Source organism: Musa acuminata, chromosome BXJ3-8 (assembly GCF_036884655.1).
Source record: "Musa acuminata AAA Group cultivar baxijiao chromosome BXJ3-8, Cavendish_Baxijiao_AAA, whole genome shotgun sequence".
In the NCBI taxonomy this organism is placed as follows: Eukaryota; Viridiplantae; Streptophyta; class Magnoliopsida; order Zingiberales; family Musaceae; genus Musa; species Musa acuminata.
Genome location: NC_088356.1, coordinates 8800493 through 8813260, shown reverse-complemented (window position 1 = coordinate 8813260; position 12768 = coordinate 8800493). Strand labels below are relative to the sequence as shown.

Here is a 12768-nt window from a genome sequence, read left to right as displayed (position 1 = left end):
CTAATGTCTGTTAACTCAAACTTAATATAAAAGGTTTATATGTTATATTTTTTAAAATATAGAGATCTTTTTAGATAGGAGTAAACCATATTCACTACAGTGAATCTTAACCTTATTTTTTTAAACTAAATAATAAAGATAATCTTATTGTCGATACTTTTATTCTATGCTTTTTAAATCCTTAAATTGACACTTATATTTCTTGATGGCTTTGCTCTGATCGTTGGATTTTGTCACTAGTTAAACATAGTTGACTTTGTCTTGATGGGCCATATGCAGGTGTATAGATTTTGAGATAGTAATCAAGACGACGTGCTAGAGTTGGAAATATATTCACTTCCATATGTCGATGTTTTCTGCTGACTGCTTACCACAAGCAAGAATGGTAAGTTTTGACTGATCTACCAATTTTTCTTACCAGCGCTAGTTAGTTAAGCATATGCAACCAATGACAAAATTGCCAACTACAGTCAGCATTAATTATAGGTGAATTTTTCAGTTTTGGTATTTTTAAGATTTTGTGTTTTCCAGAAAGGTTTATAATATGTAATATTCTTTGAAGTATTATCATAGGTTTGAACTCAGAGCGAAGAAAATAATAGAAGATAAGAATAATTATTGAAGAAGCTTTATTGAAGAAGTGACGCTCTTCTATTTATACAGGTTGAGAGAAGATTTTCCTTAACAGATTAGAGGATTTTTCTCAATAGAGTAGAGAGATTTCCTCATATAAAATAGAGAGATTTCCTTATATAGTCTGAGAAAATATTATCTACTATCACATAACGACTTATTTAAAGAGTTTTTTCAGTAAATCTAGCGAACGAATCAAACCTGATGAGGGATGCCCTGGGGACCCAACAGTGTTACAATTGGGGACACACACTGTCCCGCGGTAGCCAGGTCAACCGGAAGGACACCCTCTGACATGGGCAATAATGGCGACACGACCTGATTAACATCAAGCACCCCGGATGATGCCTCGCACCTCGATCAACCCGACAGCACTCGGTCAAACTGACCGGAATACCAACCGAGGCACATTAACACCTTGCTCAGGCTTGGCCCTACACGCCACGCCAACGTAGCTGTCAGACGTTACCAGAAGTACAACCCTGCTCCCTGCAAACGGTCACACTGGATAACGGTAACCCTTCACTATAAAACCCCTTGCCTGCCGAGGGAGGGGACAGGGAAAAAAAACAACCCCCTAGCGACCGTCTACTAACTTAATCGTCGGAGGGGTCGGGTCGAGCATCCCGACTCGACCTGTGTGCAGGTACGAAGACGAGGCGCCCTCGACTTGAGGCTCAGGCGAGGAGCCCCTTTCCCGGAGGAAATGGTGACCCACCGCTGCGACTGAACCCGAACCTAGCCGCGTTGGCCCCGAGGCCACGACATAAAGTTGTTCGCAGCAACATTTTGGCGCTAGAAGGAGGGCATGTCGCTAGGACATCTTACGGGAGTCCCCCCTGAGGGGGAACCACTAGTCAATCACCCCTCTACTGGGCGCGGAGATCAGCCCCTTGCCCACGGAGACAGAGAAATCCCGACGTCAACGCCAGATCGCTATTGGCGCTTGTTCAACGACCCACGGTTGTCGCCCTCGGAACCCGCTGCGGGCCCCCCGGCCGTGCCTCCCGAGGCATTTCTCGGCCTCACTAAGCAAGTACAGGCAATGGCAGAGATGATGCAGACCTTTGTCCCACTTATCCCCCAAATCATGCGACTGACGGACGCTTTGACCGACCCGACGCAACAAAGGCCAAGCACGGAACAGGCCGCGACAGGTGAAACTCGAGACGGAGCTACGGACCAAAGGGGTTCGCCCGCACACAACTCGCTCGCGCCCCTCCAAGCCGCACAACCCCGCTTTGAGCCTGACACCGTATCGTCTGACTCGGCGGACAGCTTTGTTAAAGTGCAACTCTCCCGAGTTAACCGTTGCCTGGACGAGTTCCGATGCGAACTTCAGAAATCGCGGGGCGAATCGAGTGAGGGCGGCTCGGGCGGATCCCCCTTTATTTAGGAAATACAAGAAAAGCTCATTCCCCTCAACTTTAGGGTGCTGACTTTGGAAACATATGATGGCGGCTCCGACCCGGTGGAGCATGTCGCTGCGTTTAGGGCTCAGATGGCCCTCTATGGTACGTCCGACGCGTTGATGTGCCGTGAATTCCCAACGACCTTCAGGGGCCCAGCACGCGCGTGGTTTAGTCGGCTGCGCCAATCCTCAATTTCATCCTTCAACCAATTCGCCAGGGAGTTCGAGCAAAATTTCCTTGCCAGCACGTGACCTCAGCCCTCCATGGCCACCCTGCTCGCGCTATCACAGCATGAGGAGGAGACGCTCTCCTAGTTTGTAACACGCTTTGCCACGGAGATCTGTGGGTATCCGGACGCTCACCCTTCTTTGATCATGCATATGTTCCTGACGGGGCTGAAGCCCTCAAGGTTCTTCTGGTCGTTAATTGAGAAGCCGCCGGCCACCATCCCCGAGATGCTCCAGCAAGCCAACCAATACGTCGCCGGCGAAGCGCTGGTGGCGGGAAGACGCACGGACGGGAAGAAGCCACGGATCAAACAACCCCGACCCGTCACCTCGACGGTCGCGACACAACCCCGCCGGAGGCCTGACCATTCTGAGCCGCGGCTCCCGAGGCCTCCGCCCCTCCCACTGAATGCACCCCATACCGAGATCTTCCTCCAGATCAGGGAAAAGGGTCTTTTGCGACCACCCAACCCCGTAAAAGCTACTCACAAAGATCGGTCGAAATATTGTAGGTTCCACCGAGACTATGGTCACGACACGGAAGACTGCCGCGACCTCCAGAACCAAATCGAGGAGCTGATTAGAAGGGGGTATCTCGGTCGCTATCTCAAGGAACCCCGAGAAGCGACCCCACGACCCAGGATACCCATCGAAAGACAGATCGACGTCATCTTCGGAGGACCAGCGGCGGGCGGTAGCAGCTCAACCGCAAGGAAGTCCTATGCCCGGAGCATGGTCGAGAAACGCCCCCGACCCGAGCTAGAACCCGAAATCTCTTTCGGGGCCGAAGAGGTGGAATGCTCCCATCATGACGACGCTCTGGTGATCTCCATCCAGATCGCCAACGCTCGGGTGAAAAGGGTAATGGTTGACACTGGGAGCTCCACCGATGTGTTGTACCTCGACACCTTTAAAAAGCTCGGCTTGTCCACCGAGGACCTCATCCCCATGAGCTCGGCGCTCACGGGATTCACCGGGGACTCCATCTCCCCGCTCGGCACCACCACCCTCCCCGTCACCATCAGGGAAGAACCAAGGACCAAGACGATAATGACTACCTTCAAGGCCTCCTCGGCAGCCCAAGCGGAAGACCGGGCAGACTCAATGTCGTTCGAGAGCGTCTGAAGTTCATCATCCAGCGTTCGGGCGTGAGCTTGGCTTTCCTCCAACTCGGCCTTTAGGCGCTTCACCTCTTCGTCTAGAGCCGAGGCGCGCTGTTCGACCGCTGTTACGGCCTCCGGGCCGAACGACTTCCTCAGCTCTTGGTTCTCGAGGCGAAGTGCGGCGTAGGTGCCCGATTGTCGCTCGATCACCCGCCCAGCGTCAAGGACTCGGTCGATCAACGACATAGCGTAGTGTTGACCCTACGCCAGGATCAATATCAAGACCCACATAAGAGAGTGGGCAAACAAAGGGAGGAATGCCATTACTCACCCAGACCAATGACTTGATCGCCCGATCCGCCAGCACCTCCGAGGTGGAAACATAAAGTTCCTTAGCCAATGCTGGGTGCATCGCCCCCTGGATAAACTCCTGGGCAGCCGACCCATCGGCCTAGACGCGGCTGTCTGCTTTGAGGTCGGGCCGCCGAGGGGCATAGGAGGTTCCCGTCGCGCCAGCAGGAAGGTTGGTCATGCTCAAGGCCTGGTACCCCTCGCCCTCCAACCGACTGACGCGGCACAAGTCCCGCATCGACTTCGGGCGCGCCGATGCCCTCTGGGCGGGGTCACCACCAGATAGGTCAATCGCCTCCTTGCCTTTGGCTCTCCCCGAGCCCTCACCCGGTGGAACAGCTCCCGTCAGTCCCGCGGAGTCACGTTCGCGAGCGACCGACCTCGCAGACACCTTCCTAACCGCAGTCTTCAGTTTCTTAGCAGGCCGACTCGTGTTCGGAGAACCCGGCGCACCCTCAGACGCATCCCTTTTCGGGACATCTCCGGAGCCGTTGCCACCCCGAGATGGGGCTGTAGTAGGTCTGGTGTGAGGCGCTTTCTTCACAGACTGAAAGTTCACCATCTCTGCAAAAGGAAACCCGATCAGTCAAATAGCTCGAGACAAAAAACAACGTACAACATGAAGACAACCATACCCCCAGCAACCGGGCTCAACCTCGCATCGGCCAGCCACTCCTCGGTCATCTCTTCGATCGCCCGAGAAGAAGACAGAATGCTCCTTAGACGATTCACATCCGCCGACTCTCTGCCTGAAAGCAGCGGGAGGACATTGTCGACAGTACGGGAGGTCCATCCAGTGCTGAAGCCCCACCCCCGACTGCAACTGACAAAGAAGAAGCGGCTCTTCCAACCTTTGTTGTTGGAAGGGGCGCCGCTGATCTTGAACCCACTACGGGCGGCCAAGTAATAACCGCCCCGACCCCTACACAATCGAAAGCAAGCCAGAAATAGAGCCCTAGACGGTTCTATCCCGGCCGCACAACACTCCCCGAGGAAGACGACCAAATAGCACCAGGAGTTTGGCGCCATCTGAGACGATGATATGCCCCACTTACGAAGGCAATCCTCGATCACAGGATGAAGGGGGAACCGCAGCCCCACCTCAAGGGCACCCACCGTCAGCCCGAATCCTTGGGGAAACTGATCATACGGTCGTTGACCCAGACGAGGGGCAAACAGGCTATAACTTTCCGGGATACAATAACGAGCCCGAAGCTCCCCCAGAAATTCCTCCGTCACCACTGAATCTATGTCATGCCATAGCTTGAGGCTCGCATGCAGGGCAGAACTCCCCCCTACTTCTAATGATGCGTCCCCCGGAGACAAATGCCTAACCCCGGAGCCCTCGGGAGAAGAGGTAGAAGAGGATGAGGAAGGCGGAGACATCCTAAACTTAAGGCAGTAGGGAAGAGGCTGAGTCGAGGGACAGAACAAACAGGGGGCAGCGACGGCTAGACGAAGTGACGGCGACCAAACAAAGATAGGGAAAACCCTTCTAGGGGAAGCTTATGTAGAATAAGTCAAAGGCGACGATCGAGCTTCCCGAGGAAAGAAAAGTGAATCGCGGCCCTCGAAACCATCAAGACTCCTCAGGGCCCCCATATTCGCCGATCTCGAAGATCCTGCCCAGAAGCGCCCCATCCCCAAGACCGGCGTCGCCCCGCTCGGAGCACCATGTGGCACGCAGCCCCAACGTGATGCAACTCCTCGCCCGCACAGACCACAAGCCCGAGTCGCTCCGGTTCGATCTCCAACTTGTGACTCGCCGGCCCAGGCCACAAGCCCGAGTCGCTCCAGTTTGATCTCCGACTTGCGACTCGCCGGCTCAGATCATAGCCCGAGTCGCTCCAGTTCAATCTCCGACTTGCGACTCGCCGGCCCAGGCCACAAGCCCGAGTCGCTCCAGTTCGATCTCCGACTTGCGACTTGTCGGCTCGGCTCATAGCCCGAGTCGCTCCGGTTTGATCTCCAACTTGCGACTCGCCGGCCCAGACCACAAGCCCGAGTCGCTCCAATTCGATCTCCGACTTGCGATTCACCGACTCGGCTCATAGCTCGAGTCGCTCCAGTTCGATCTCCGACTTACGACTCGCCGGCTTGGCTCATAGCCCGAGTCGCTCTAGTTCGATCTCCGACTTCCGACTCGCCGACTCGGCTCATAGCCCAAGTCGCTCCAGTTCGATCTCCGACTTGCGAATCGCCGGCCCAACCAGCCCCCACAGATGACCAGCACGTCCGAGGAATCTAGACCTAGGTGCGCCTCTCGTCCACGCAATTTTCAAAAACCACACGACACGCCTCCGCATGGGGGGGGGGGAGAGTGATGAGGGATGCCCTGGGGACCCAACAGTGTTACAGTTGGGGACACGCGCTGTCCCGTGGTAGCTAGGTCAACCGGAAGGACACCCTCTGATAGGGGCAATAATGGCGACACGACCTGATTAACATCAGGCACCTCGGATGACGCCTTGCACCTCGATCGACCCGACGACACTCAGTCAAACTGACCGGAACACCAACCGAGGCACATTAACACCCTGCTCGGGCTTGGCCCTACACGCCATGCCAATTCAGCTGTTAGACGTTACCAGAAGTACAGCCCTGCTCCCTACAAACGATCACATCGGATAGCGGTAACCCTTCATTATAAAACCCCTTGCTTGCCGAGAGAGGGGACAGGGAAAAAAAACAACCCCCTGGCGACCATCTACTAACTTGATCGTTGGAGGGGTCGGGTCGAGCATCCCGACTCGACCTGTGTGTAGGTACGAAGATGAGGCACCCTCGACTCGAGGCTCAGGCGAGGAGCCCCTTTCCCGGAGGAAACGGTGACCCACCGCTGCGACTAAACCCGAACCTAGCCGCGTTGGCCCCGAGGCCACGGCATAAAGTTGTTTGCAGCAACAAAACCATTGTTCACAGACAGAATAATGCAAGCGGCAAACAGTTACGCCGAAGAAGATGATCGGCGATGATGATGAACGGCTAATCGAAGTATCATGTCTCTCTCGAGGAGCACAACTCTTAGCCAAATGACCTGAAGTCACGAAATCATCCCCAGCTTAGTTTGGCTGCTATCACTGTTTCTATTTGTTAAATCATTTTACCGTGGTTTACATTCTGGCAGAATAATGTTGAACGGTTGCTAACTCGGCCCATATTTGTGTTGTGTAATTGCATGCTCTCAAAAATGTTTTAGCGGTTACATTTACGGTTAACGAAGCGGTAATTGATCTTAGTGAGTTCCAGTAGCTGATGGCACGGTTGGATCTTTCTTACACTTCCTCGAGACGTTTCCCGTGTTTTACTCGCTGCCGTTCGTTGCATTTCACGACATCGATCACGCTCGAGTGGGATTCACAGTTTTCGTATCGTCTCACTCGCGACGCATTGGTCATGGTTGCTTGTGATGAATATTAGGACTTGTTTTATTGCTATTGGTAGGGTTCATAAATAGCTTCTACGATGAGTGTCCTTAATATCATCACATCTCTTAATTGGTACTCTTGCAGTCAAAGGTCGGTGGTTGAGCGCTTAATGATCCGAGAACAGGAGAATAATGACGAGATTGCGGTGCTTTTGCATGGTTATGCGTTGGCCAACTTTACGAGTCTCAGGGCGTCATCACAGCTAAAAAGGAGGCGCGTAAGTAACTATGCGTTGGCCAACTTTAATAACTTGCATGGTTCTTGTTCTGAATTCTTGATCAGGGACGGAGATGAGCATGCGTGGCACCTTGGCGGCGGCCCTGACCCGTTAACCAGGCGGAGGCTCGGCGGATGTCTTGTCGAAGCTGGTGGCCCCGAGCGGTGCACATGTTCGGGACGCTGCTCTCGCCGGATGAGGCGTAGCGGACACGCGTCGCCGCCACTTTGGAACAAGCATCGGTCGCTCAGTACGGGAAAAGCAAACCCGGGCACAGCCACGTGAAGCGCTTGACGAGGCGGTCCCACCCCACCGTCCGCCTCGTGGTCTCGAAACCGTCGCTGCGCCTTTTGTCGAGGTCAACCCACGTTGTATTGACTCACCGACTCAGTAATTACGGCAACCCCGACCGCTGGTGTGTCTAAGTAAGGCACCAATTCGTGGAACCACGTCTCCGTAGGCGCAAGTTGATGGCCAGAAATGGAGTCTCGAACCCACGTCGAGCAATGTGAGAGCCACTCCACAAACCGTATCAGGTCGAATCCTAATACATGCACCCTCACACCGCCTCTCTCGGGAGACTCAAATCTCCGTCTTCTTTCTTTTTGCCCTTTTGAACGGATCCATTCACCACCGCCGGTGGAGTGCAGGCACGACACGACGACGCCTTCAGTCATAGGCGACATGCCGTCCGGGACCCACACGGTCACGGGGTGTGCTGGCATGTGCGAGCTTCTAAAAGCCCCCCCCTCTCTCTCTCTCTCTCTCTCTCTCTCTCTCTCGGTCTCTCGAGTCTTCCGTTCTGATAAAAAAAGAGACGGAAGGAGCATAGAAGCGGCGTGTCGCATCACCGGGCCAGTCTGCCACCATTCCCCAGCATTTAACGGGTCGCCCTCTTTAGACGGCCGCATCGCCGTCTCCTTTGAGCTCCTCACGTTTCTCCTCTTCCGCTTCTTTTTTTTAGCTTCGAAAGGCATGGATGAAACCGGCATTGGACCGATGAAGCAGTCGCCGGGCAACCCATTCTTGTCCGTCTCCAAACAACAGCAGCAGTACCATGTAAACCCCAATGCTACGCAAGCCATTGGGCCGTACTCCAACATTGGCGCCGAGTGTGGGAAGCGCTCAGGCGTCCCTCCCGCTTCCCCTTGCTCCCAGTTGCCGTCCCTCCCCCCTCGCTCGCCGCCCTTGGCGGTGGCCGCGCAGCAGCTGCCACCTGTCGCCCGCCACCACTCCCGTTCCCGCTCCCAACCGACCTTCTTCTCCCTCGACTCACTGCCGACCCTGATCTGCCGCGGCGACTCCTCGTCGACCACCTCCCTCTCCGACTCAGTATCAGCGGATGTCTCCATGGACGACCACGACGTTCCCAGCTCCCACTCCCCACCGCTCCCGCCCAATAACGACGCCGCCGCCGCCGCCGCCCAGGAAAGGGATGACCTTCCACCTCGCAAGACGCACCGGCGCTCCCAGAGCGACGTCCCGTCCGCCTTCTTCCCCCCGTCTCTGCCCGTGCAGGCCGCGACTGCCGCCCCTTTCGCCGGGGGGTTTCTGGACTCTGCTAAGCTGACGGTGGCGGGAGTGAAGCTGGAGAACCACTGGGACGTCGGATTGGACGCCGATGCCGTCTCGGGCGATGACTTGTTCAACGCTTACATGAATTTGGATGGCTTCGATGCGCTAAATTCCTCCGAGGACAACCGCGAGGATCTGAACAGCAGAGACAGCGGATCCAAGACGAATGCCGCTGACAGTAGCGAGAACGAAGCAGATAGCAAAGCGAAAGAACATCTGAAGGGCGGGCTGAAGCGAAATGCTGCAGGTGATCCTTCTCAGGTCATGGCGACCTCTAGGCACTGTAGGAGTTTCTCGATGGACAGTTTCATGGGCAAGTTCAACCTCGAGGAGGAGCCGCAAAAGCTGCTGCCTTCCCCCGGTTTACGAGCGAGGCAGAGCTCTAAATCCAATTCATTTGACGTGGCGCCCAACACCTTCAGCTTAGAGTTCGGCAATGGCCTTTTTACTGCTGCAGAGATGAAGAAGATCATGGAGAACGAGAAGCTCGTCGAGATGGCAATGACCGATCCTAAACGCGTCAAGAGGTTTTCTACACTCAAAGAAAACATTTTGTGCATGAATTCTCTCCCATCATCTCCGGCTAACTTGATCTCTCTGTCTCAGGATATTAGCCAACCGACATTCTGCTGCCCGCTCCAAAGAGCGTAAGATGAGGTACATCGCAGAGTTGGAACACAAGGTGCAGACATTGCAGACGGAAACCACCAATTTGTCAACGCAGCTGACTTTTCTGCAAGTGAGATTTGTTCTCTGTTTGTCCTCCATGTCCCCAAAACAGAGTTGTAGCAAATATGGATTCCTCCTGCTTTAGGTTGTCTAAAAGTTGATCTACACATCCATTCTCTTCCTATCTGCAGAGAGACTCAGCTGGGCTCACAAATCAGAACCACGAGCTGAGGTTTCGTCTTCAAGCTATGGACCAGCAGGCGCAACTGAGAGATGGTAAAGCCTATCGCTTGCAAAATTGGTGTCTGGGAGCTGATGTTAACCAATCCGTTGTCGTGTCATTATGCAGCTCTGAACGAGGCTCTGACCGCAGAAGTGCAGCGTCTGAAGCTTGCTGCTACAGGGCTTGCTGATGCTCATCCTTCCAAGAGCTTGAATCAACAAGCATCCATGGATCCTCAGAGGTATCAACTGCAGTCAAAGCTGCAACGTGCACATGTGCCTCCCTACCAACTACAGAAACAACAGGATGACACGGTAATGGATTCCAGATCTGAGCAGTAATTTGACCAACAAGGGAGAATTTCTAAATATATAGAAGAAAGTAATTGGTGGCTTGTTTAATTGTTTCTTCCAGCAATTGTGTAAATGAAGATTTGCTGTGTTTGGTGTAGGAGATTTGGTTTATTTGGGAGGACTAGTACGTGAATTTTATGGAAATTGACCTATTCTTTAAATCATAACCATGCTGAAAGGTTTCGAATTGTATAGGTTGTCCTAAATCTATGTATTTTTGTCGAAGTTTGTGAAAGCTAGAATGAGATTGTGGTCCAACAAAAGATGCACGTTTCGCATTGTGATTTTGGATTATATCCATCTTATTTATTAATTGACTTTATAAACTCCGAATTAATTCTAAGAGTAGAGTTCCGGAGGTAATTCTTTATGATTAAAGGTCTTCGATAAAATAGGACTAAATTAATTTTTTTAGTAGTATTAGAAATAGATAACATGATATAATTAAGTTGAATAGGTAATAATTTTTTTTAAGTAAAAGTTTTAGTTATATTGGATCAATTATAAAAGATTTAATATCTGAAATTGTAAAAGATGTCATAGTCCTCTATAAAAATATTATTGACGTCTTGATCAGTCCAACGTGGTTCGGATCCGTATGTGAAGGGTGTTGGACAATCTTGAGGGTGACCTCACATGTGTAGCGGAAGAACAGAAAATAAAATTTTCAATTTCTAAAGATATGTTCATCGTCGTGCAAAGATTGAGGCGCAAAAATCTACGAAACAGAAAACCACGTGTGAGATAGATTGTGTTACATAGGAAGATTGTATATTCCTGAATCTCTGTAGATCTCTAGGAGAGGGTGAAGGAGGTCAAGCGCCCTCCTCTTTAGCGGTGATCCACACAACAGGGCTGCGATGACGCTCCTCAAAACTCCAGCGAGGTGGAGAGAGAGAGGAGAATAGGAAATGAAGCAAAAGCTCTAGCCTATAAATTATTGAAGCCCTCCTATTTATAGAGGTTCACTATCAACTTAACCTCAATGGATCCTCCCCTATTTGGTATAGGATCTCCATCCAACTACCCAAGCCTCTTAGATTAGTGGATCTCTATCCAATAATCTCTCATGGGCTTTTATTTGATCTCATCAATATGATTCAATAATTTATGGGCTTATTGGATATCCAATAAGATAGAGACTCCGGCGGATATCTCATATCAGAACCTCTACTCATCGCAATGCCTATCATATGTGTGTGGCCGTCTAGACCCAATATCGAACTGGCCATTAGTCATACATATCAGAACTCTTTCTGGCTTAGTGAATTATTATCTCTATAATAATTCACTCGACTCATCGATTACGGACGTACTCGGCCACTACGCTGTAGTCCCAAAATGATACAGGGGAATCCAATCCATTGGACATATCTATCATCAGTTATCGTATACCTATAGTCTCTCATCCATCTAATATCTCAAAGACTGTATACCGGGCATGGTGTTGTCAGACCCATACTGTTTCTACTCGAGTCTCGCTCTAATCGGATTCTCCCGGAGAACTCTTTCCCTCTCAATCCGAATGACTTTGGCCAAAGATTTGTCTGAGCAAGAATATATTGGACATTCCTTTGATGACACTTAGAGTGGATGCTTCTCTATCGACACTCAATAGCTCTCGTAAGGTTGACTATCACTCTTAATAACCGGCTGTGCTAGATCTGGGATATTCAAACCTATAAGTCTGATATCAAAGAGTGGAGCACTCATATAGGATATCCTTGGTATCTCAAGTTTAAGGACCAGACACACCACCGGGGCTACGGAATCGCTGTTTGACAATAAGGCATCATCAACCATTCAACATTCCGTAAGCGGATCAATCAGTGAACTCATTCCCTAATGAGCACCTGTATTGTATCCCTAGTGTCCCCACACGAGCAACTATGAGACCAGCTACATCCATCATATGAATGGGTATATAATACACCAGTCTGTCCGGTTATCTCGATATCCCTCTCGAGTAACCTATGACCGGGATTATTTATGATCTATGTTTAAAGGCGAATCGGTCTCATTATCGTGATCTTATCACGATTCGATTCTCATTGCACATATTCAAGGACATCACAATATATATATATATATATATATATATATATATATATATATATATATATATATATATATATATATATATATATATATATATATATATATATATATATATATATATATATATATATATATATATATATATATATATATATATATATATATATATACAACAAGCAATATAAAATGATAAATATTAAAATATAATAAGCAAAAAGACTGCGTCTCAAGTCATACATGTTATCACTCACGTGAATGACTTGCAGGGCACATATGACTAGCAAAGGGTTGTCCGATATGCCTCCAAGATAGAAATATAGAGATCCCGATGTGCCACTTGCACATGACCGAGGTCAGAAGAGGTTTCTCGACTCGGTCCCTTTAACGCCTAAGTTAGTCATATGAGGTATATGAGTATGTACGTGAATGATAAAAAAAAGGTAAGCTCATTCATTGTGTTAAAGATGAGCTTTTCTACTTGGTCGTAGATTGGTAGAATATTTCATGAAATATTCTATA

General features: G+C 50.6%; 2 protein-coding genes across 2 annotated transcripts; both read left to right on the top strand.

The window, feature by feature from the left end:
• Positions 1-2419: 2419 nt before the first annotated feature.
• On the top strand, positions 2420-3397 carry LOC103994237 (uncharacterized). Its single transcript, XM_009414571.2, has one exon. It carries the CDS (start codon positions 2420-2422, stop codon positions 3395-3397), a length of 978 nt encoding a protein of 325 aa, XP_009412846.2.
• Positions 3398-8140: 4743 nt separating this feature from the next.
• On the top strand, positions 8141-10454 carry LOC103993198 (bZIP transcription factor 29). Its single transcript, XM_009413166.3, has 4 exons — positions 8141-9473; positions 9553-9685; positions 9807-9891; positions 9965-10454. The coding sequence occupies exons 1-4, from the start codon at positions 8347-8349 to the stop codon at positions 10177-10179; spliced, it is 1560 nt and encodes a 519-aa protein (XP_009411441.2). The 5' UTR covers positions 8141-8346; the 3' UTR covers positions 10180-10454.
• The last annotated feature ends 2314 nt before the right edge of the window (positions 10455-12768 follow it).

Bases quoted from the DNA above. Each gene is read 5' to 3' on its own strand.
- LOC103993198 (XM_009413166.3), top strand. From the start codon at position 8,347: ATGGATGAAACCGGCATTGGACCGATGAAGCAGTCGCCGGGCAACCCA. The intron at 9,474-9,552 runs GTTTTCTACACT...TCTCTGTCTCAG, and splicing joins GATCCTAAACGCGTCAAGAG to GATATTAGCCAACCGACATT. The intron at 9,686-9,806 runs GTGAGATTTGTT...TCCTATCTGCAG, and splicing joins CGCAGCTGACTTTTCTGCAA to AGAGACTCAGCTGGGCTCAC.
- LOC103994237 (XM_009414571.2), top strand. From the start codon at position 2,420: ATGCATATGTTCCTGACGGGGCTGAAGCCCTCAAGGTTCTTCTGGTCG.